The sequence below is a fragment of the Camelus bactrianus genome, chromosome 14 (genome assembly GCF_048773025.1).
Source record: "Camelus bactrianus isolate YW-2024 breed Bactrian camel chromosome 14, ASM4877302v1, whole genome shotgun sequence".
Classification (NCBI taxonomy): Eukaryota; Metazoa; Chordata; class Mammalia; order Artiodactyla; family Camelidae; genus Camelus; species Camelus bactrianus.
In genome coordinates this window covers 45,670,021-45,693,046 of record NC_133552.1, presented here as the reverse complement: position 1 = coordinate 45,693,046, position 23,026 = coordinate 45,670,021, and the positions used below count along the sequence as shown (strand labels likewise).

The 23,026-nt window shown below is 35.3% G+C and overlaps 1 protein-coding gene across 5 annotated transcripts in view; it reads left to right on the top strand.

Moving 5' to 3' along the window:
• Positions 1–23,026, top strand: part of MYCBP2 (MYC binding protein 2) — a 225,959-nt gene that overhangs the window by 22,943 nt on the left and 179,990 nt on the right. For all 5 annotated transcript variants that reach the window (XM_074378365.1, XM_074378366.1, XM_074378367.1 and 2 more), the window contains exons 2-7: positions 3,382–3,457; positions 11,430–11,645; positions 16,417–16,570; positions 20,566–20,762; positions 21,363–21,605; positions 21,836–21,907. In XM_074378365.1, the coding sequence (XP_074234466.1) occupies positions 3,382–3,457; positions 11,430–11,645; positions 16,417–16,570; positions 20,566–20,762; positions 21,363–21,605; positions 21,836–21,907 (958 nt within the window). The remainder of the gene's footprint in view (positions 1–3,381; positions 3,458–11,429; positions 11,646–16,416; positions 16,571–20,565; positions 20,763–21,362; positions 21,606–21,835; positions 21,908–23,026) is intronic.

Genomic DNA, 23,026 nt, shown 5'->3' with positions numbered 1-23,026 from the left:
TTTGACTTATTTAAATCCTAGCATTTTAGAGTTAGAGGGACTCTCAGAGATAATCTACTTTATCTCTTTATTTTGCAAATGAAGAAACAGATTCAGAGTGAGAGAAGTTTTAAATTAAATTATGGCTAATTTTTGTTTTGTTAAACAGTGGTAGCTATCAAGAAAATTTCTTTTCTGGAATTTTAAAAGTAAATATTTTAAGATAAATATTTAAAGCATGTTAATAACCTTTGCCTTTCTTTACCACCCATAATTCTTCCAAATCGCATGGGTATGAGTTTCTTTTTGTGAGAAGACTAAAAATCTTACGGGACCTATTCCAGACATTCTTCATTAAGCTCCTATTGATTTAGGATTTAAAGTCCTAAATCATCAGAAATTCCACAGTGAAATGTTAATGTGTAAGACTCATTTCTAGAGTTGTTCTTTTATCTGTCCATCCTCAGATAACATGAAAAGTTTACTTAAGCTTAGTTCTGAAATGCAGTCTTATAGTGGGATGTTATATTACTAACAAATAACATTTTTATTTCCAAATGTTGAAGACAGATTTTCTATGTATAATCTTTAGCTTATTATCAGCTATTTTGAACAACTGTCTACTTCTAAATAAGCCCAATCAATAAAAAATACACTAAAATCAATTTGTGGGGATTTGGGGAAAGCTGATTCTTAAGCTGATCTATATTTAGGATATGGTGGGTCCAGATTCATTAAAATTGTTACAACTAATTAAATGCCAAATGCATAAAAATAAATATTTTAAGAATGCATAGAAAGTCATTTGAACTTTGAGGAAGTCCATTAAATAAAACAGACAAAAATATTGATGTATACTTTTGAAAATTTAAGTTCATAATAAATAGGCTTCAGGAAATTCATCTTAATTTGAATTTATATATTCGGCTTCTCTGAAGATTGTTTTTGCTTAGGTATAGAAGGGGCAAACCTTTTAATGGTTACATATTCCTGTTGCTCAAGTAACTGATTTCACTTAACTAAACTTTAGTATAAAGGAAAGTTGATTTCCTAAACTACACATGAAAAATTCTCATTGCTTTTCATTAACTTGTTTGTTCTTATATTTCTTGAACATTCATGATTAGATACTGATGCAGGTGCTGAAAGGGAAACTACTGAAATAGATATTCTTTGCTCATATTTCAAAAGATTTTGTGAGCAAGTATGTCTGTTCATTCGTAACATTTGGTACTATTCATCACTCTCTATTTTTGTAGCATACTCTCTTGGAGAAAATCCCATCCATATACATGATTTCCATTACCTCCTTTGCACCAAAATTTGTGTAAAATAATTCCACGGATAATTCCTTAATGGACCTTTCTGACTAGGTGTCTTTTAAATGTATCTGTGTATCTGGTGTATCTGTGAATCCGTCCTCGCCCTTTGCTTATTTCACTAAGTAAGGCTTGTAGCTATAGCTCTGAACTTCCTTCTTTTCTCCCTGTCCTCTTCCCTTCCTCCTACTTTCTTTTTCTTTCAAAGAATTGTTGAGTACTTAGTTACAGGCACTTATCTGAGCAAAGAGGCTGGAGCAGTGAACAGGCATGACATGATCTCTGCAATCTTGGGGCTTACAGCGTGGTGTGAAAGTGGTGCATTAAACAAATAATCCCAAACATAATTACAGTTGTAGATTACACAGTGAGACACAAGTATAAGTGAAATGAGAATGGATTTAGGGACAGTAGCCCAAGCTGGAACATTCCTGAATAAGTGACTCTTATACTAGGACCTCAAAGATGAATAGGGGTTAGCAATAAACGATGTGGGAGAGAATTCAGGGAGAGGAGAACCTTCGTGGAAGCCCCCAAGTAACTTAGCAGGTTCAAACAACTGAAAGAATAGTCCTGTGGCTGGAGTATGATGAACAAGTTGGAGAAGGATGCAAAATGAGGCAGGAGAGACTAGCAGAGGTCAGATCTTGGTAGAGAATCTTTTAAATCACGTCAGTGCTTTTGGTCTTCTAAGAGATTGAGAAGATATTAATAGAGTTTTTAGTGGGAGGATTACCTACTCATTTGTTTTTTAAAAAGTTGACTTGAGCTCTTATGTGACAAACAGATTGAAAGGGGGCATATATGGATGTGCAGAAATGAAGCTTTTTAAAAAGCTTTGGCAGTGATCCAGGCAGAAGGTGGTGGTAACTTAAATTATTAGCTTATTAGCAGTAGAGATGGTGTAGAGAGATTCAAAAACTATTTGCGAGATATAGCTGATAAAATTTGTCATTATTTTGGTTTAAGATATAAAGCTGAAGGAAGTGTCAAGGATGAAATTTTCATATATTTGTTCATGTACATTTTGTTGACATTTTAGTAACTTGAATACAGACATTTTCAAAATTGAACCCATTTTTTTCCATTTGAAAACTAACCCTTCCCCTTGGCTTCCCTGTTTGGTGAATGACATTCCTACCTCCAAGTCACCTAGCCTTACAACTTTTTTTTGTTTTTCGTCACAGCTTCCATTGAGCTAGTCTCCAAGTGCTAAGGACTTGACCTCTGTAGCATCTGGAGGCTCTTGCATCTCCTCCTCATCTCCTCTCTGTCTCTTCCTCTTCCTCCTCTTCTTCTTCACCTTTTGTCTTTATTATAGCAGTAGCATCCTCTTGCTGGGTCATTAAACTATGCTTTTCATTCAAGTCTCAGAGCTCCTTGAGAGTAAGAACTTTTTTATCTTTAGTACTAGCAGTGTGCACTTCAGCATGGTAGACATAAAAAAATATTAAAATGAGATGAAAATAAAACATCTTCCTTGATTCTTTTTCTTCCTATAATTCTCACTCTTTGCCACATTAAAAAAATTTTTTTTTCTGAAAGTCATTCAGGGGCTTCCCTTTACTTAAAGAATAATTTTGTCTTAGGGCTGTGAGGAAATGGAAAACTGGCTGCTGGATATGAAAAGTATATGAGTTAGGGTTTTCCTGTAGTGATTTAGTCAAAATGAGCTCCTGACCCTTTGGGGACTGCAGCCCTCACTACTACAAAGAGTAGATTTTTCTGGGAGGGGAACATAGCTGAGCTTTATTAGCAGTCTCACTGTTGAATAAAGTTTTAAACACTTTGTTTGATGCCTTTTTATATTTTTAATTTTATAAAAGTATTTGCAGAATTCACATGTAAAAAATAATTTAATACGTAATTTTTAGCTATCCAGATCTGTGTTGTCATCCCAATAGCTATATTGTATGTTAATATCTTACATGTACATCTGGAGTATATTGTTTCATAGAAGGTTTCTAAGAGAAATATTCAGGTGTCTACTTTGGAAGTACCTATTTTTAATAAGTTTGTTTGTCCTAAAATATGAACTTCTGTAATTCTGTCCCCCCCCCCTTTTTTTTTTTTACATTTTTAGGAATAAGAAAATTTTAAATAAGAAGAAGTTGAAAAGAAAACAGAAGAGCAAATCAAAAGTGAAGACAAGAAGCAAGGTAAAACTCTTAGCAGTTTACAGGGAATAAGGACTTTTTCATACTGTAATTTGAATAAAAATGCCACAATTAAAAAGATAAGAGATACAAACTACTATATATAAAATCTAAAAGGTACAAGGACATATACTAAACACAGGAAAATAACCAATATTTTATAATAACTATAAATGTAATAAAAGCTAAAAGTTGTGAATGAGTATATTGTACACCTGGAACTTGTATAATATTGTACATCAGCTATACCTCAATAAAAAAATAAGGTAGCAGTATAATTAGCAAACTGTTACTTCTATGTGCTGAAAAAAAATTTAAATCCTCTTATTATTTGGTTACACTGCTTAGTTTCATCTCTCACATTTCTCGACCAGTAACCTGGAAGTTATTATCTGGGTGCTGAAAATTATTTATTCTTTATTCTTGTTATCTTTTATCAGTCCTTTGGGGGAAGATATCTATGTTTCTTCTCTCTTTTCACTCTGACTGCATGTACTAGAAACTGAGTAAAATTGGCTTGTGAGTTGGGACTTGGATTGGGGTTTGTCATATATCCCTGTGAATATGTCAAGAATTAGGGAGAATCTTAATGCGTCTGTACTGTTCTGAGCTGCTTTTAACTGTTGGTGGCTGTGCAAAAGGAAAGGCAATGCAGAATATTTTAATTAGGTGGTACCTTAGAGGTCAGGGATCTGTTTTTCCACTAATGCAGGTATCTTCTCTATAAAATCCATCTAGTTTTTTTCTTGGAAATTTTCAGGGACCAGATCCCACGTTCTATGAAAGAGTCTCTCTTCCATTAAACAATAGTAAAAAGCCTCCATGGGAGGAAGAGAAGAGTCTTAACTATGATTTCTGAAGAGCTCTACCTTTGCTTATAGAAACAATTACTTAGCTTGGGTTGTATATAATATTTAAGCTCTAGAGATAATTGTTTCCTGCCCTTTTAAATTAGTGTTCTTGCTGTTGTAAACTGAGAGAAATCTACTTTAAAGTAGCAAACCAAAAATAAAAGGAAAGGGGATGAAATTTATCAGCTGGATTTGGGGATTAAATAATGTCATCAAATCTGTGTCTTCTTGCTTCTCTTTTTCTCTGTGTGTGGGCTTATTGCCTGTGGCTGGGGCCTAAGGCTCCTGGCATCTCCAGCTTTATTTTCTTCAAGCAAAAGGCAATTGCTTCTACTAGTTGTGCAGAAAATCTTGGATAAGGTTTTTGACTGAGCTGCATCATTCACCTTGTCCTTGAAGATGGCGTACTTTGATTGGTTAGACTGAATTGTGCTTGTAAGCTTGTAGTGGATGATAGGTGAGCACCCTGACAAGCAGGCTATGTGGAATGGGAGAGGAATGGTTGCCCTAAGGAAACTGTTGCTGGATGGGCCGAAAAATAATACATATTCACTGTATCACATCTTACTACTTCTGTTTTGGTGACAGAACAGGGAAGTGGAGAGAATTCTTACCACACTTAATATATGAAAACTTTTAACAAGTTCATAGTCATTCAGATTTCCAACCTCTACCCCTTCCCCAGTTTTTGGTGCTATGTGCAAAGTCAGAGTGTGGGAATAGCTGAAAATCTTTTAAAGTTCTTTTTAAGGTTTCATTTGTTGATTTTCGTAAAAGTGGTCACATGTGATATCCAGGAAGAGATGGGAAGTCAAGGTCTTTCTTCCCCTTCAGTTCTGTCTCTAACTAGCTTTGTGCCTTTAGTAATTCATCTTTCTTCTGTTGGCCTTCAGGTTTTACATCTGCTTTTTAGGAGCAACTTGTGATAAGAGTGATACATTAAAAAAAATTTCTTCATTTACTCCTCAGACATTTACTGCATGCTGACTCTGTGTAGGCCTTGTGCTAGGTATTTGGGATGGAAAGGTGAGTAAGAAACATTTCTTGCTCATGATGAGCATATAAAACTGTGAAATGGTGGTGTTAGTCTCCTTGCCCTCTATTAACCGTTTTTGGACTTTTTTCATTTACCACCTTTTTATGAAAAAGGTTTATGAAAGTTATTTAAAGAATGCGATTTAGCTATACTATTTCATCTCCTTTATTGCTGGCATTGACCCTTGTATTTCTCCATTAACCATCTCCTTCACTTACTTTCCTTCTTATCCAGCTTAGATACCACGGTATTTTTAAAACAGTTCTTGCTTAATCTATTGTATTAGTTCCTTATGGCTACTGTAACAAATTATAACAAACTTTATGGTTTAAAATAACACAAATTAATCTTATAGCCCTGGAAGTCTCAATTCTAAAATGACTCACTGGGCTAAAATCAAAGTGTCAGCAAGGCTGTATTCCTTCTGGAGACTCTAGGAGAGAATTCATTTCCTTGCCTTTTCTAGCTTCTGGAGCCTGCCTGCATTCCTTGGGTTGTGCCCCCTTCCACCTTCAGAGCCAGTGTGGTTGTCAGAGCCAAGTCTTGTCAGGCTGTATCACTGACAATTTTCTCTTGTTACATCTCCTTCTCTGACTGTCTGGCCATCCTCTTTCATTTATAAGGACCTTTGGGATTGCATTGGGCCCACCTAGTTAATTCAGAATAATCCCCTGTCTCAAGATTCTTGGATCTGCAGGTCCCTTTTACCCTAATAGGTGACATGGTCACAGGTTCTGGGGGTTAGTGAGAAGATATTTTTGGAGGCCATTATTCTACCTTCCGCATCTTCCTTTCCCTCTTGTACATTTATTGAATTTATCTGACAAAACTCAATCCTATACAAGTCTTTCCCGCTTTCCCTGCAGGTGAAGACTATGTGCTACTAAAGGGAGTTAAATAAGAGCTAATGGATACCAGTGCACATCCATGATCACCAGTGTCAGATGGACCTTCCATAATCAGAGTGTTTTCTTTTTTTTTCTGGTCAAATAGTTCTTACATTTTTCCCATGACTATTTCAAACCTTTGCCATTCTCCTCAAACTTCTGTTAAATTCTGCTCTCCAGCAAATGACTTCACTTTCTTATAGGAGAAGTCAAATCCATTACACAGGCATCTTCCTCAGCATTCTGCTACCAACTGTGTCTGTCTTAGGTCAGGTTCCTTAATAGTGGAATCTAAGACAGGGATTTAACATGTACAGTTTAGTGAGTTTTGAAAGATACAATCGAGGTTCAGGAAATTTTCTCATCCTCTGCTACATTCCATGTCTCCCTATAGCCCTGGCTCTACACAGCCACAGATGTATTTTCTGTCATTATAGATTGGTTTTCATTTTCTAGAATTTCATATAAATGTAATCATATGTGGCATATGCTTTTGTATCTGGCTTCTTTTCTTCAGTATAATGATTTGAGTTGTGTTGATGTTGTTGTATATATTAACAGCCATTCTCTCTCTCTTTTTTTTCTGCTTAGTATCCCATTGTATGGCCATATCACAATTTGTTAATCCATTCATTTGTTGATGGACATTTTGGGGTCGTTTACAGTTTTTGGCCATTGAAAATAAAACCACTATGAACATTTGTTTGCTAGTCTTTGTGTGGATATAAGTTTTTGTTTTGGAGGGAGGTTAAATACCTAGGAGTGAAGTAATTAGGTGATGTTTTCTTCAGTGATTTGCCAGAAGGACTCATAAGATTCACAAGTAACTTATCCTAATGGCTAAGATTTATTAAAATAAAAGGCACAGAGTAAGCAACAGGAAAAATGTATTGGTGCTGTTTAAAGAGTCACGGCATAGGCCTCCTGGTCATTGTGTGAACACACAGGACATGCTTTCTCTCTGGCCATGAACTGCAGGAACATGTGTGGAACGTTTCTGTCCAAGGATGCCCATTTGAGTCTTAAGATCTGAGACTTTTGTGGGGATCTGATCACATAGACATGTCCTATTACACAGTCAGCCAAAGTAAGTGAAACTTGCGTGCACATAGTCAGTCTTGATGATTTTGCAAAGCAGTGGGACAAGCCAGTGGGTATGGTCTGTTGCCCCAGAAGTATGTAATAAAATCACCAGTAACTAATATAAAGAAAACTCTAAAGACCACATTCCCAAGGGTGGCCAAGGGTCAGTTATGGTTCCGTTAGAGAAATACGAGGAATAAGCAATTGTACTTGTGGTGTTAACTCTTCCACACAGGTGGCATGGTAGACAAATGTGTAACTTCTTGAGAAACTATGATAACTGTTTTCTAAAGTGAGTATTCCGTTCACTGTTGTACTAGTAGTGTATGAGAAACCCAGTTGCATTACATCTTTGCAAACATATGGTATTGTTAGCTTTTAAAATTTTAGTCATTCTAGTAAGTACATAGGGGTATCACACTGGGGTTTTAGCTTGCTTTTTCCTAATGAGTAATGGTGTGAACACCATCATCGTCATATGATGTGCCTTTGACCATTCATATCTTTTTATTGTGAAATGTGTGAAATGTCTCTTGAACTCTTGCCTCTCCTTGTTATAACTGTCATCTTCTTATTGACTTGTTAGAGTACTTTATATATTTTAGATTGAAGTCCTTTGTCAGATATCTGTTGCAAATAATTTCACCTGTGGTTTGCTTTCTTTTTTTTTTTTTTGCTTTCGTATAGTGCTTTAGAAGAACAAAAGTTTTTAAGTTTTATAAATTCAACTAATTGATTTTTTAATATGATTCATGCATTTCATGTTCTACGTCTTTGTCCATCCCAATGTTGCATAGATTTTCTCCTAGAGATTTTACAGTTTTTAGCTGTTACATGTAGGTCTATGATCCTTTTCAAGTTAATTTTGTGTATAGTGTGAGATAAGGGTTGATATTCATTTTTTCACACGTTGGTATTCAGTTGATCTAGCCTTATTTCTTAAAAAGACATTTTTTTCCATTGAATTATCTTGGCATCTTTGTAAAAAATCAGAAATTTATATATGTTTGGGCCTATTCTGGAATTTGTTTTGTTTAATTGATCTATATGTTTATCTTTATACCACTATCATACTGTTTTCATTACAGTAGTTTTGAAATAGGTCATTTGTTTTTAATGGTCTTTTTTTTAAAAAATTGCTTTAGTTGCCTCAAGTCCTTTACATTTGCATATAAATTTTACAATCAGCTTGTCAGTTTCCATTTTTAAAAAAAACTATGGAATTTTTATTGGGAGTACATTGAATCTGTAGGTTTGGGAAAGAATTGCTATTTTAATGATGTGGAATTTTCTGTATGAACATGGTTTCTCTCTCCATTTCTTTAAGTCTTCAGTTTCTCTCAGTGATATTATTTTGGTTTTCAGTGGACAGAGCTTGTACATAGTTTTATTAAATTAAACTAATTAGTATGTTTTTGATATTGCTGTAAATGCTATTATTTAAATTTCTTAAAAAATTCTGAGATGATTGTAATGTGAATGGTTGTAGGAAATAATTGAGAGAGAGCCTGTGTACCCTTTACCCATTTTCTCCCATTGGTAAAGTATTGCATAACTGTAGTAAATACCACAACCAGGAAATCTTCATTGATACAACCTACAGATCTCATTTAGATTTCAGCAGTTTTACATGCACTCATTTGTGTGTATGTATTTAGTTCTGTGCAATTTTATCACATGTGTGGATCTTTGTGACCGTTACTACAATAAAGATATAGAACATTCATCACAAGGACACTTTGTGCTACTTGTATGTAACCACAGACATCTCCAAACCTCACCCTCTCCCTAGCCTCTGATAACCACAAATCTGTTTTCCATCTCTATAATTTTGTCATTTTAAGAATGTTACATAAATGGAATCATGCAGTATGCAACTTTTTGGTACTGGATTTTTTTCCACTCAGCATAATTCCCTTGAGATTCATCCAAGCTGTTGCATATGTCAGTAATTTGCACCTTTTTATTGCTGAGTAAGCATTCTGTGGCATGGATATACCACCCTTTGTTTAACCCTTCCCTCATTAAAAGACATCTGAGTTGTTTCCAGTTTGGTAATTTTGAATAAAGCTGCTGTGAACGTTCATGTGCTGGTGTTTGTATGAACATAAGTTTTCATTTCTCTGCTATAAATGCCTGAGTGCAGTTGCTGGATAATACTGTAAGTACATGTTTAATTTTATAAGAAACTGCTGTACTTTTTTCTAGTGTCTGTATCAATTTACATTCCCATCAGCAATATATGAGAGATTCAGTTTCTCTACATCCTTGCCAGCATTTGGTGGTGTCACTATTTTTCATTCTAGCCATTCTGATAGGTATGTACTATATCTCATTTTACTTTATTTTGCATTTCCCTAAGGCTCATAATATTGAACATCTTTTCATGTGCTTATTTGCCTTCTGTATCTCTTCTTCAGTGACATGTCTGTTCATGTCTTATGCCTGTCTTTCATTTGGAGTGCTTGCTTGTTTGTTTTTTACTCTTATTTGAGTTTTGAGAATTCTTCACATATGCTGGATGCTAGTCGTTTATAAGATATGCAGTTTGTAAATATTTTTTCCCCGTCTGTAACTTTACTGCTATTATTTTTTAAGTTTTATATTTTAATTGTTTGCTCTCCTAGTGTATAGATAAAGAACTCATTTTTATGTATTTATTTGGTATCCTATGACTTTGCTAAATCCACACGTTATTATTAGTGACTGTTTTGTAGACTTAAGATTCTTTACATGTCTTCTGCAAAGATACTTGATTTTTGGAAGATAATTCTTCCTTTCTAACTGTATCTTTTATTTCTTTTGCTTGGCTTATTGCACTGGATAGAATATCTAACAGAATCTTGAATCTAATTGCTGAGAGTAGGTATCTTTGCCTTGTTTGCAATCTTAGGGTGAAGGCATCCAGTCTTTTACTATGTTAGCTGTAGGTATGTCATAGGTACCCTTTATCAAGTTTTAGAATTCTTTTCTATTCCTGACTTACTTAGGCTTTTTATCATGAATGGGTGTTTGGCTTTTGTCAAATGCTTTTTCCATGTTTATTTACAGTGTCTTTTTTTTCCCCCTCTTATTTTCATCAGTATAGATTTTGGATTGTTTTCCAGTGTTGTACACTCTTGTTTGGGGGTTGGTCATTATGTATTATCTTTTTAAGAGTACATTGTTGGATTTAAATTGCTAATATTTGCTTGTTTTTAATATCTCTGGAAGACATTCACATGTTATATGTCAGTTAACTTTAGTACATTTCTTATTTAACAAGGAATACTCCATTTTTCCCCTAATTACTTATAGAGGGGTAGAATTTTGAAACTAAGTATTTTTAGTACTCAAGGTTTCATTTTATTCATCTTGGATACTTCCTAGACATACTCTGTTGGAACTTGGGTTTGTAGAATATCTTAAACTAGTTCTGTACTTATAATGTAAATGTTGATCTCAAAAATGTAGTTGGAGTCTGATGAGAAAAATCTTAGGCCAAAACAGAAATTGAGTATTTAATTTTAACAATTAAATTACCAAGCACGTACTTGCAAGACAGATAGCTAAGAGCACTTTTGGAAAGCATATGCCCATAATCTGTGGTTTTCTTAGCATTACCATTATTTCAAGGAGAATGAAGTTAAAATTGACTAAAATTAAGAGTTTGGGTTTTTTTTTTTTTAAGCCCTAATCTCTTTTAAAATCCCTGTATCTACTTTTGAAAGAAATCACAATACAATTCAACATATGTAGTAGGTCACAGAGACTCTTCAAGACACCCAGTGTACCTTAGAAAAGCACCAAATACATATCCTTTGAAACTGTAGCAGTTAAGCTCTGTTAACTTTTTTCCTTTTGTGGGGCAAGAGGGTATTCCTGGTAAGTTCTTTGCTGGCTCCTTTATAGCCCTTGTCAGGTTGGTTATTTGGTTATTGCTGTTATTCAGAAGGTAGTGAACTTTAGTAAAAAGTGTGCTATAAATTGAGTCAATAGACTTACATTGTCTTTGCTGTGTCACTTGTGTGACTTCCACAAATCATCTAGCCTGTCTGATGTTTAATTTTTTATTTAAAATGAGAGTTGATGATGATGGAAAGGAATATGAAATTGAAATATTATATCCTGTATTTCAGTCTGAAAACTTGGAGAATACAGTAATAATACCAGATATCAAACTACATAGCAATCCTTCTGCATTTAATATTTATTGCAATGTACGCCATTGCGTTCTGGAATGGCAGAAAAAGGAAACATCATTGGCAGCTGCATCTAAGAACTCTGTGCAGAGTGGAGAATCAGATAGTGATGAAGAGGAGGAATCCAAAGAGCCCCCTATCAAACTTCCAAAGGTGAGTCACTGAGTTCCACTTAGATGCATACCTATGGGTGTTTGGTCTGTAACATATATATTTGCATTGCTAAAGTATCTTTTTTAAAAAAAATTAAATTGTGCACTGAAAGTAACAATGCCTATGGGTGAAAATTAGGTATGGGGCAGAGAAGGAAAACTTTATGCAACTTTGTAACCAGAGTGCTAACAATGTCAATACTGGGTACCTCAGTGGGGAGTACTTGGAAAGCCCAAGCAGGCGGCTCAGTGACTTGGAGTCTGTTACAGAGGCTATTAAAACGTACAAAAGCAATAGAGGGGAAATGATTGCTTGTAGGCACTGAGCCACTGCAGATGAAAGTAGAGCTCTGAGCCAGTGGGCTGCTACATAAAGGTGGGCACAAGATGAAGTACAAACTCCCACAAGCCAAGAGCCATGGAAAGCTGAGGGTATAGTCCCTCCCTCTGAGTCAGGAGCCTTGGATACAGGTATACATTTTTTTTTTTTTTTTCTTGAAATAGAACTAGAAAAGCTCCTGGCTGTGCAGCAGCTGAGCTGAGAGCTTTTGCCTTTTCTGCCTAAGGTTATAATGGTACTCTTGCCCTCTTGGTTCCCTTTGCTTAGAAAAAAATTACATATGAACCAATAAAGCTTCTACATTGTTCTGTTATCACTCCCTTATTTACCAGAGGCATAGAAGCTAATTGGTGTTATAGAAATATGTAGTAGAGCAGACTGTTCTGAAGGTACTCAGCTGTAGTTAAGCACATTTTAAGACTATAATGCTGTTTTATATATAATATGTTTTTCTATATGGTAGGCTTAGTTAGCATTTCCAACAAAAGCATGGGTGAGAATATAGACATCTTTTTAAATGGTACCTTTATCATAAATGATTTATGCATGTTGCTTTTTTCTAAATATAGACATTAAAAATGATTTCCTTTATCATAAATGATTCATGTATGTTGCCTTTTTACTAGATAGATACCTTAAATCTCTGCCTTGAAAACCTCTTTGTATACATACACAAGATACGTAAATTTTTTTACTTCTTGGAAATAGCAGCCAAGATGGAAGCTATGTTCCTAATCTGATTTCTTTCACACATTTCATGGTAGCACTTCCTAAGGTCCCCACTGTCCCTAATCATTACTCTCAGGTTCTTTTCACCTTATTCTCAGATGCTAACTTGCTTCCTATTTCATAGGATAGTAGACATTTTTGTGAACTTCCTCAGCCTTTCAATCAGCCATCTTCAAATGTCCTTATCTCCTCTTGGGACCCTTTTCTTCTTAATCCTTTTCTTGCCAACATCCTTAACTGTACCTTCTCTACTAGGTTCTTTCTTCAGCTTAAAACAAGCAGGCTTATCTTTTGCATGTAAGTTCCTCCAGGTAAAGAGCACAGTCTCTAGTTTTTATTTCTTATGCTTAACTAGGGGGAGGTTAGGAAAAATATGTTGTTAAATTAGGATATGAGGCTACAGAACTTAAGTATATTTTTGGTGTAAGAATTCCATTCTATGTGAGGGTGAGTCACACTATGCTATAGTAATCACTCAGTTGAAGTTCAACATTGGGAAGGAAAATAAAGACCCAGAGAAACCTTTCACACATGTATGCAAATTTAGAATAGTAAAGTGTAGCTAATTTAAAAGATACTACACAATCAAGAACTGCTTCTTAAGCTATTTTAAAACATCAAGATAAATGAGTATTAGAGAAAAAAATATCAGGCATTCTTAAGATGATTTTTTTTTAGCATGATTGACAGAGTCAAAAGATGTAGAGTGAAAAAGGGATCTTTCAAAAAAAAGTAAAAGAAAATCAGATAGCTCAAGTGATTAATATTGAGTTCTTCTGCCAAATACTGACCTGCCGGGAAACGATATAGTGATGAACATGGGTAGTGTAGTCAAATTGCCTGGGTTCAAATACTCGCCGTTAAAAATACTAGCTGTGTGGTGTTGGGAAAGTTCTGTGGCTTTTCTGTGCTTCATCTATGAAATAGGGATAATATCTACCTTATAGGGTAGTAATGAGGATTCACGGTTAATATATACATGCATGCTCAAAAAAACGATAGCCAAAAGTATCAGTTACAAACAAGAAAGTATGTAGGTGCAAATGAATTTCAGTTAGTTTTCAAGGAACTCTTCAGTTTATTGAGAAATACTTTATGTCCAAGGAAATAAAACTTCTGGACAATCAATGAGATCAGAGAGGAAGAAGCCATGAGATACTTCCATGCAGAGGCAGTCAGAATGCTGTGGGTTGGGGCAGCAGTGGGAGTGAAACTTTCAGGTCTTTGGCAGCCGTTAGCATGACTTGAAGGATTGACGCAGAAGAAGAGATGAGGCCTTTTGGGTTTGAGGTGATAGCAGTTTGAGGGCAGGTGAGAAATGTTGACGTTTTTCTTTTCCTTTTAACATTTCTGTGCCTCTGCTTCAGACGCTGCTCTTCCATCTCAGTTCCTTCCTTTTCCTGGGTGGTCCTCTCTCATCCGCCTGAAGGTGTGGCTGCCACTTTCCCTCTTGCTGGAAGTTTCTTTCTCTCCTGCTCCTTTTTTCTCTCACATAATTAAGACAGTTTTTAATGTTGAAACATAATATTGATACAATTTTATTTTTTCCCTTCTTGACTTTTAAAGTTAATTAAATTGATTTTGATTGACGTAGGCCTTGCCTGTCTGATTTTCTTGCTTTTTGCTTTTTGTGAGTCAATAATCATTGAAATTTTAATAGTACTTTCTTACTCTCACCCACTAAAAGCTGTTAAGTTTTTTACCAAAAAAATAGTTTTTACCCAGCTCAAACTGTCTTTCACTATCTAATTTCCAGATCCTGTAAAGCATTCCAAATTTCATAGCTGCATAATTTTTAATAGTCATATTTAGAATTCATGCTTCCTACCCAAACTTATTTGAAGTTAGTCATGCCACGTATTTTGTTAAAAGATGTAGATGTACCCAGATTCATTTATATACTTCTTAATTCACTTAATTCTTTTTGAGTTTATAACAGGCATTCTGTTAGGCCCTGAGAACAAAGTGATAAGATACAATCCCACCCTCAAGAAAGTTATGTGGGATATATAAGAAAGTCATATTGGGATAGCAGGCATGTCGGTTGCTTTAAGGATTGTTAGAGGCGTGCAGTGGAGCACAGTGGAGTAAGGAGCAGCACTAACTGAGGATGCACCTGCAGGCAGGGGAACATCATCCTTACAAACGCGAAAGCGTTGGCTGGAGTGGAGAGGCTGAACAGGGCACGAGTAGAGAGCAGGAGCTGGATAATGAAGGGCCTTACATATCATGCAGCTGTTTTTAGATTTTGTCTTGTAAGTTGGAAATATGGACTATTTTAAGCAAAAGACTATGATCAGATTTGTATTTTATTAAAGTCACTCGGGTGCTAGTAAGGCAGATCCACTAGAGGGCGGGAAGGCGAGAACCAAAGAATCAGTGAGGCAGTTACTGCAGTTGACTTGGCCGTGTTCATGAGGGTGGGCTAGGGTGCTGGCAGTGTTTGGCATACAAGAAATGTTCAGGAAGCAGAATTGTCAGGAACTGTTAATTAGTTGAATATGAAGGCTGAAAGAGAGAGTAGACTAAATAGATTCCTAAAGTTTCTGGGTGGTGAAGCCATTTACTGAAAGATGGAGAATTGGAGGAGAAACAGTGCTTTATTGGAACAATGATTAAGTTGAGTTCTAAACATACTGAGTGTGAGGTATCTGTGAGATGTCCAGTGCACACTATGTAAGGCTGAAGTTCAAAAGAAAGGTCCCAGCTAGAAATACAGATTAGGGAGTTAGCATGGTGACAGAAGTTGAAACAAAATTCTGTTAGAGATGGAGGAGGAGGTGGGATCAAGAGAATTGTTTAAAAGCTAAAGTAGCTTTGAAAAGTTGTAAGAACCCCCTTTTTTTTCTGGGTGTGAAGGGAAGGGAATAAGATCGTAGCAGTTGTAGATAAATTTGTATGTTAGATGCTAGAAGCTTAGACATTTCACACCCAGACCTTCTGAGGAGTAGAATTCTTTTTTCTTCTTCCTTCACTTCCTCCTCTGCCCTTCTTTTACCAGCTCATCACATTTGTTCTGTCAACATATAGTTACAGATTTTTCTATCTTTCACTAGGTACTGAATCATATTTTTCTTGGTCCTGATGGGAAGTGGTAAGATAATTCAAGTAAAAATAGCCACGATCTTTTAACTAGACAATGTTTAATTCTTTCTCTGATAAATCCTGCAAAAATAAGGGACACCATCTACAAATAATAATATGGTGATTGTACATTATAGGAAAGGCCAAGACAAAAAGTTCCTTTTTTATCCTTTTCACCATATGTGCTATATTGACATTTTTTCTGTTCGTAGGTAACTATTAACACAGCTTTACAAAAGAGTGCTAGTTTTTACTTGAGTACAGCTAAATGAACTTTGTAAATTAATGCAGTCTATATTTTTCTGAATGAATGCAATCTAGTACTTAGTTCACTGTTATAAATGATTTTCATGATATTTTATTATGGCTTCATTATACCAAAACTACTTTTTAAACAGTGCCACTGTCTTTTAACCTTCCATGTAAATAGATGGTTTTCTAAATCTTGTAATCAAACACATGGGGTTTTATTCTTTTTTATGTGATGGTTTTTGTTTTTGCCTTTTAATATTGCAACATTAACCATTTGCTCTGGAAGTAAGCTGTACGAATTATACTACCTGAGAAGTGTTACTAGCTCACATGCTATGAAGTATAATCTTTTTTCCATCTTAAATAGATCATTGAGGTTGGACTTTGTGAAGTTTTTGAATTGATCAAGGAGACGCGATTTTCCCATCCATCCCTGTGCCTCAGGAGTCTCCAAGCCCTGCTTAACGTGCTTCAGGGTCAGCAGCCAGAAGGCCTCCAGTCAGAGCCACCTGAGGTCCTAGGTAAGAGCTTAGGCACATTGAATGAAGCCTTTAAATGTTAGGAGCTTCTCTTATGAAGCACATATAGCAGCCAGTTATTCAGTCTCTATTTATGGTACTGAAACAACAGAGATAAAATTTTAAATTACTTTACCGTGTTCCACTGGAGTTATGATTTAAGAGTTATAGGTCATGCACAGACATTTCCTGGTTATTGTAGTGATGGGGAAAAAAGCAAAGCATAAATCCTTGGAACCCAGAAATAGTCCTCAAGCCTTATGCTCACTATGAACTTTTTTCTTAGTAAACCTTTGGCCAACATAGCTAACATTGACACTCTCTAACTTTACATGTTATTCTGGAGAGTTTAAAAAAGTAGGGAAAAAGGAAACAAATGCTATCGACCCAAAACAGCACAATTAGTTTCTAAACAGGGAGGGCACTTCTTCTGTATTCCTGATAAGTAAAACTCTATTTTTGTTAAATCTTCTGAATTAGTAGTAACTTCCATTAAGTAAAAATGTTTGCTTTTCATAAAGTGCATATGAATTTTATGAATGGCTGCCTTTTATGCCAGATCTAGGCTCAACACATAATCCTATAAGCAAGATAGGGACTCTTAAGGAATACAGACAGAGATGGAAACTTAATTTTGAAGGCTAATTGCTTTTCTCTGATGCTAACTGTGGGCCTTCAGGGAGTCTAGAGTTTTCTAATCTGAAGCATCAGCTTGTTTCAGTCAATATAGGCCCTGATTGTGGAGTTTCAATTCCGTATATTTGGAGTGGGATCCAAGAATTTGCATTTGGAGTAAGTTAATGGGTGATGCTGGTGCTGCTGCTCTGGGGACCACATTGATGGTATGGACTACAGTTTGATGTTTTTTCTCAACTTGCTTATTTGGATTGTGTTAGACCCACATATGTGAACTTAGTTACATGGATTTAATTACATATTAGATTATTATTGTTTCGGTCACATACTGTGATTAGTTTTTGTGTTTGATTTTTTTGTTGTTATTGTTGTTTTGTTTTAGTCAGTGAGGGGAGGGCTGGTCATGAAGGTAAATGGAGAATTTTAAAAAACAACACTACCCCCCAACTTGCCGTGTTATTAAATGTTACTACCAAATAAAAGCTGCCGTATGTTAAGAAGCAGGCGCCCTGCTGATTATTGTTACTGTAGCTGATCACTACTTGGCCTCATGGCATTTTATTGAAGATTTAATTAATTAATTTTATTTAAGAGTATTTTGCTAGTTATCCTTAGCTCCGGTTTGTCAGTTAGCAAATAATGGAAATATTTAAAATATCCGCTAAGCCAGGGTATCCTATGTCTTAATTTGAACAACCTGCTAATCCTTGCTTTCCTCATAGGTCTTCTGCCATTCCGTTGTCTTCTATAAGTTGTTATACACTCTCTTTTATATCCAGTTTATATTTAAATACTCCGTTTCCTTTACTCTTTTCAAAATGGATCTTGTTCTTAATACTGGTTTTTGAAATTATAGTATGTACTGTAGCTTAATCTTTCTTTCCGAACTTTCACCTGATTAGTTTGTTTGCTTTTATTTTCTTATTAACAGTTGCAAATGCTACTGTGTTGTCTTGGTCTCTCTTCTGTCCTTTCAGTGCTTACTTCTGATCTCTTCACTACTTTGACTTATTTTTCTGTTCCAGCATTTACTTCTACTTCATATTTTTTGTTTGATTAGCTCAAGGGAAAGGTAGTAATTTGATTCTTTAAAACTAAATTTCTATTGAAATCTGTCTCTGTTTTTTCCTTTGATCTAATATCATAATCATATTAGTTATACTATTTTTTCCACATTGGTTTTTTTCATGTTATTCATGAAAATATATGTATATATGTATTCCTCTTACTGTTGGGATTGCTTGATGATTATTATACATCAAATTTCTCTTTGCAAATGGATTTTGATTTACGAATTATCCAGCTTAAAAAAAATCATTCCTTTATATCTATCTTTCTATTCAATTTAATGTTAGAATATGTTCTCAAGTATTCACTTAAATGTAAGAGCATCTTCTGTGTCTGTGCTTAGAGTGTATAATACAGGAATGATCAATATAAACCGTGTTGACCTCATTGCTGTTATTATGAAACTTAGCATCAGACAGTCAGACATATGTATGATTACAAATGTGGATAAATCGTATGGGAGAAAGAAGGAGTTTGGAGAGTTTCTGACAGGCTTCCCTGTAGGTGTGATGCTTGAGATTTGAAGGATGAGTAAGAAGGAGTTAGCTAAGTTTACAGGCAGAAAGGACAGCACATGGTAAGGCTCTGAGCTATGAAGAGACTGACTGAGAAAGACTGTATGACTGGAATGTGGAGACTGAGGGGATGGAGGTTGCAGGGAGCAGATCGCGTGGCGCTTTATAGGCTGTGTTAAAGGAGTCTGGTTATCGTTCTAGGAGGAATTGAATGTCACTGTCTCCTTATGGTTAAGTAAAAATTCTTTATAGTCTTAAACTGTTTTCTTCCATTTGAATCTAACCTTTTTGATGGCAGAGATATTCTTTGTCTTTTTTGCCAGTGTGCTACCCCAACCTAGAATAGTTCTTGATGTTCAGGAAGAATTCAGGAAATAGTGGCTAAATCACTAAAAGATGAATGAGCAGAAAGATAATGATGGAAGGAAGGATGGTCAAGCTAGAAGAAAGAAAGATGAAAGGATGGAGGGAAGGAAGGATAGTTGGAAAGGTAGAGGGAAGGTTAGATGGAAAAAAGGAAAGACTGAGGGATGTACACGGGAGTGAAGAAGAAAGGGAAAAAGGAAAGTAGGAAGATGGGCAGGGAGGAATTAACAAAGGACTGAATGAATTTTAAATAGAATACCAGGTTTTTGGTTTAAAAATTTTATTTGGCTGTAAGGGAGCAAAAATGAATTGTAGGAGCTAATTTATGAACACTTTTTAGTAGTCCAGTTAAGAGATGGTGATAGATAGCATGGCTCGGGAGATGCTGATGAGATGCAAGGGATGGAGGAGTTAATTAGGAAGTACAATTGGCAAAACTTACTTAGAGATTAGATATGGAAGATGGGGACCAGGTAGAGGAAGACTGGTTTCTGTGCGTTAACAAAGAAACCACAGATGGCCTTTTAGTTTTCAGAGAGTAGCATCAATTCTCTCTCTTGCTTTCCTCCTTCCCTCCCCTTTTCTTCCCCTCTTTTCATCTTCCTCAATTTTTCTCTCTCTCTGTCTCTGACTGTGCGCTTCTTAAGGATTTCAAATCCCCCTTCCCTTGTTTACAAGAAACACCCAGAAGTTTATTGATTCAATCTGGGGTAGAGTTTCGTGTGGAGACCTGTGATAGACATAGAACGTTCATGTATTATTTTTCCATCTTTGCTGTGACATGGCTTTATGATTTAGGGAAAATCTTTTAACCTCTTTGTGTCTCAGCTTCATTATCCATTAAAAGGGATAGCTATCCTATTGACTTGGAGGTTTTTTTTTTCCTAGTGTATAAAATGAATTACAAGTGTGAACTGCTGTTACATTAGCAATAAAGCCAATTTTATACTAAAACAAATTATTGTATATGTTTTACGTATTCTGTTATTTTGCAAATAAATACATAATTTTCTGGATAATTTAACATATTTTTCTCAATCTAGAAAGTCAAAAGTGCAGTGAGTAGTCTTTTACCACTTGGTAGGCTATTTCTTGAATATGTGAATTCAAACTCAAAGTAGGTTTCTTTTAAATCATCTTGGATAAATTCTGTTGAAAATGGAATACAAATGAAAACACTTACAAAAATAAGGAATTGAACTAAATATTCTCTAAGGCCCTTTTTATATAAATATTCTGACTTTGGTGGGGAAAGGGGTAACTAGAAAGGAACTCTAACGCAAAGTAAGTGCTGTGGCTGCCTTAATTATTTTTTGATAATGAAGCAAGGTATAAACAAACAGGCAAACAAACAAATACCATATAGTGTTCTGTATGTCCAGTGAATATAATTAAATTCTGTTTTATCCGCAGAGTCTCTCTTCCAGCTTCTTTTGGAAATCACCGTGCGAAGTACTGGAATGAATGACAGCACAGGACAGTCTCTGACAGCACTTTCCTGTGCTTGTCTCTTTAGCCTGGTGGCTGCTTGGGGAGAAACAGGAAGGACACTTCAGGCCATCTCTGCTATCCTCACCAACAATGGCAGCCATGCTTGCCAAACTATTCAGGTATTTCATATCTCCAGCCGTTTAGAAATCGATAAGATGCCAAGTTGCAATTTCATCTCAATTTCTGTCGATAGGAATTCCCTGCTTTTTCTCGCTCAGTACAGTAGTTTGATCTGTCCAAGGTTGATATGTAATAATCTAAGGTGTTTGAGCTGAGGTACATGTGTGTTTAACTCTGTGGCATGAAAGGTAAAAAAGTGAAATTTGGCAGAATTTAAATCTTTAACCTGGTCTTTGTGTCAGCACTACTGCCTCCTCTTTACGTTGTCTCTCCACCCTCCCCCACCTCCCACTTGCTCTGAAATCTCAAGTATGAAATTCCTTGATAGTTCCTAAATATCTTTCCCCTGTAGAAAGAAAAGGATATGATATCCTTCTACTATATTTTTGATTGGTTGTTTATAGTTTTCCGTTAATTGATTTGTTTCTGAAGTACTTCAGTTTCACATACAGCATTTTGATACTTTTTCCTGACATGCCAAACCTCGTTCTTAATAATTTAGTTTCTTATAAATGATGGTATATTAATAAAGTATCTTTATTTTTGTCTGTGTGTGAGACATTTAAAAATGTCTTTATGTGTTCTTCTCTTTTGAATAGGTGCCAATGATACTAAATTCACTACAGAGAAGTGTACAGGCAGTGTTGGTGGGAAAAATTCAAATTCAGGACTGGTTTAGCAATGGCATTAAGAAAGCAGCTTTAATGCACAAGTGGCCATTAAAAGAAATATCTGTTGATGAAGATGATCAATGTCTACTTCAGAATGATGGATTTTTCCTTTATCTGTTATGCAAGGATGGATTATACAAAATAGGCTCTGGATACAGTGGAACAGTTAGGGTAATGTGATTCCTTACAGTTCTTAATCACGGTGGCAGTTATATCCATATTGAATTGTGTTCTGTTTGTTTCAGGCTTTAATTTTAGAGTACCATCTAATTTTGACATCGTATTGTTTTGAAAATCATAATGGAAACATCTGTATTAAATGTCATTCATCCACTTGTGTTATTTTTCACTGATTATTAATTCTGAAAGTGTTGACAGAACTAACTTTGGTTGTTTTGCAGGGCCACATATATAATTCTACATCTCGCATCAGAAACAGAAAAGAAAAAAAATCTTGGTTAGGATATGCTCAGGTAGGAGAATATACACAATAAACCAAACTTTTCTTCTTGTCTTTTAAAATTTGTGGCTCCTTCTTGTTTAATCAATAAATAATATCACTTCTATTTAAACAGATATGGCATATTTTTAATAATTTGACTATGACAATGATATGGTGTAGTGTAAAGGACATTGACTTAGAATTCATAAGCAGTTTACTTTTAGGTCTGGCCCTGCTTCTTACTGCTGTGTGACTGTGGACAACTTGTGATTTAGCTGTAAAATGGGAATAAATATGTCTTCTGTTGGAGTTCTTGTTTAAGTTAGCCTCTAGATAAGAATCAAAAGGCCGTCTTTATCATTTGCAAATCTTAATTGGGAATTCAGCTGTGACCCAAAGCCAGATTAGAGCTTTTTGTTACAAACTTTCATGTTCTAAGTTTCAATCAGTACCTTCCAGGGAACATTGTGTGGCCTGTCCAGTAGGTAGCCACCTGCATGGAGGATCATGCAAAGTATCATCGACTAGAGAGAAGAGCTTGGCCCATGTCACTCTGTTAATGCTGTGATCTTATCACATGACTAACATGGCCAAATGAGTGCCAGCAATCAGATCCATGAAGCAGATGAATGATGGTCAAAAGGAAAGAAGTGTTTATTTCTGTGCCTGAGAAGTGAAGCCCAAGTTCCTTGTGGAAAAATAAGGAATAAAGATGTCCGTGACAACAGTTTGTTGTCAGCATCAGATGAAAGAAGATAGTTGAAAGCATTCTGAAAATTTTAAAAATTGTTATATGAAAAACAATCTTACTATTATCAACTTTGAGGGAGAATTTGAAATTAAATTTTAAATGTCAAATTAATTACTCCGTAATTGTCTCTTAAAAGTTAGCCTGGTTTAAAATACCAGATTTTTATTTGCCACTGCTATACTACATTATATCTAAGGAATAATGTCATGGGAAATACATTACTTATTACAGAATTATGTTCAGTGATATATCACGCTATCTAAAACCAGTACTCTATTCATTTTTAAATATTAATCTCAATATTTGTTGTTTTTCCTTAAAATATTTTTGAAAGTAGCAGCATTCATTTCTATTATTTACTTGACAAGTGATATAATAATTCTGAACAAAGTATTATTA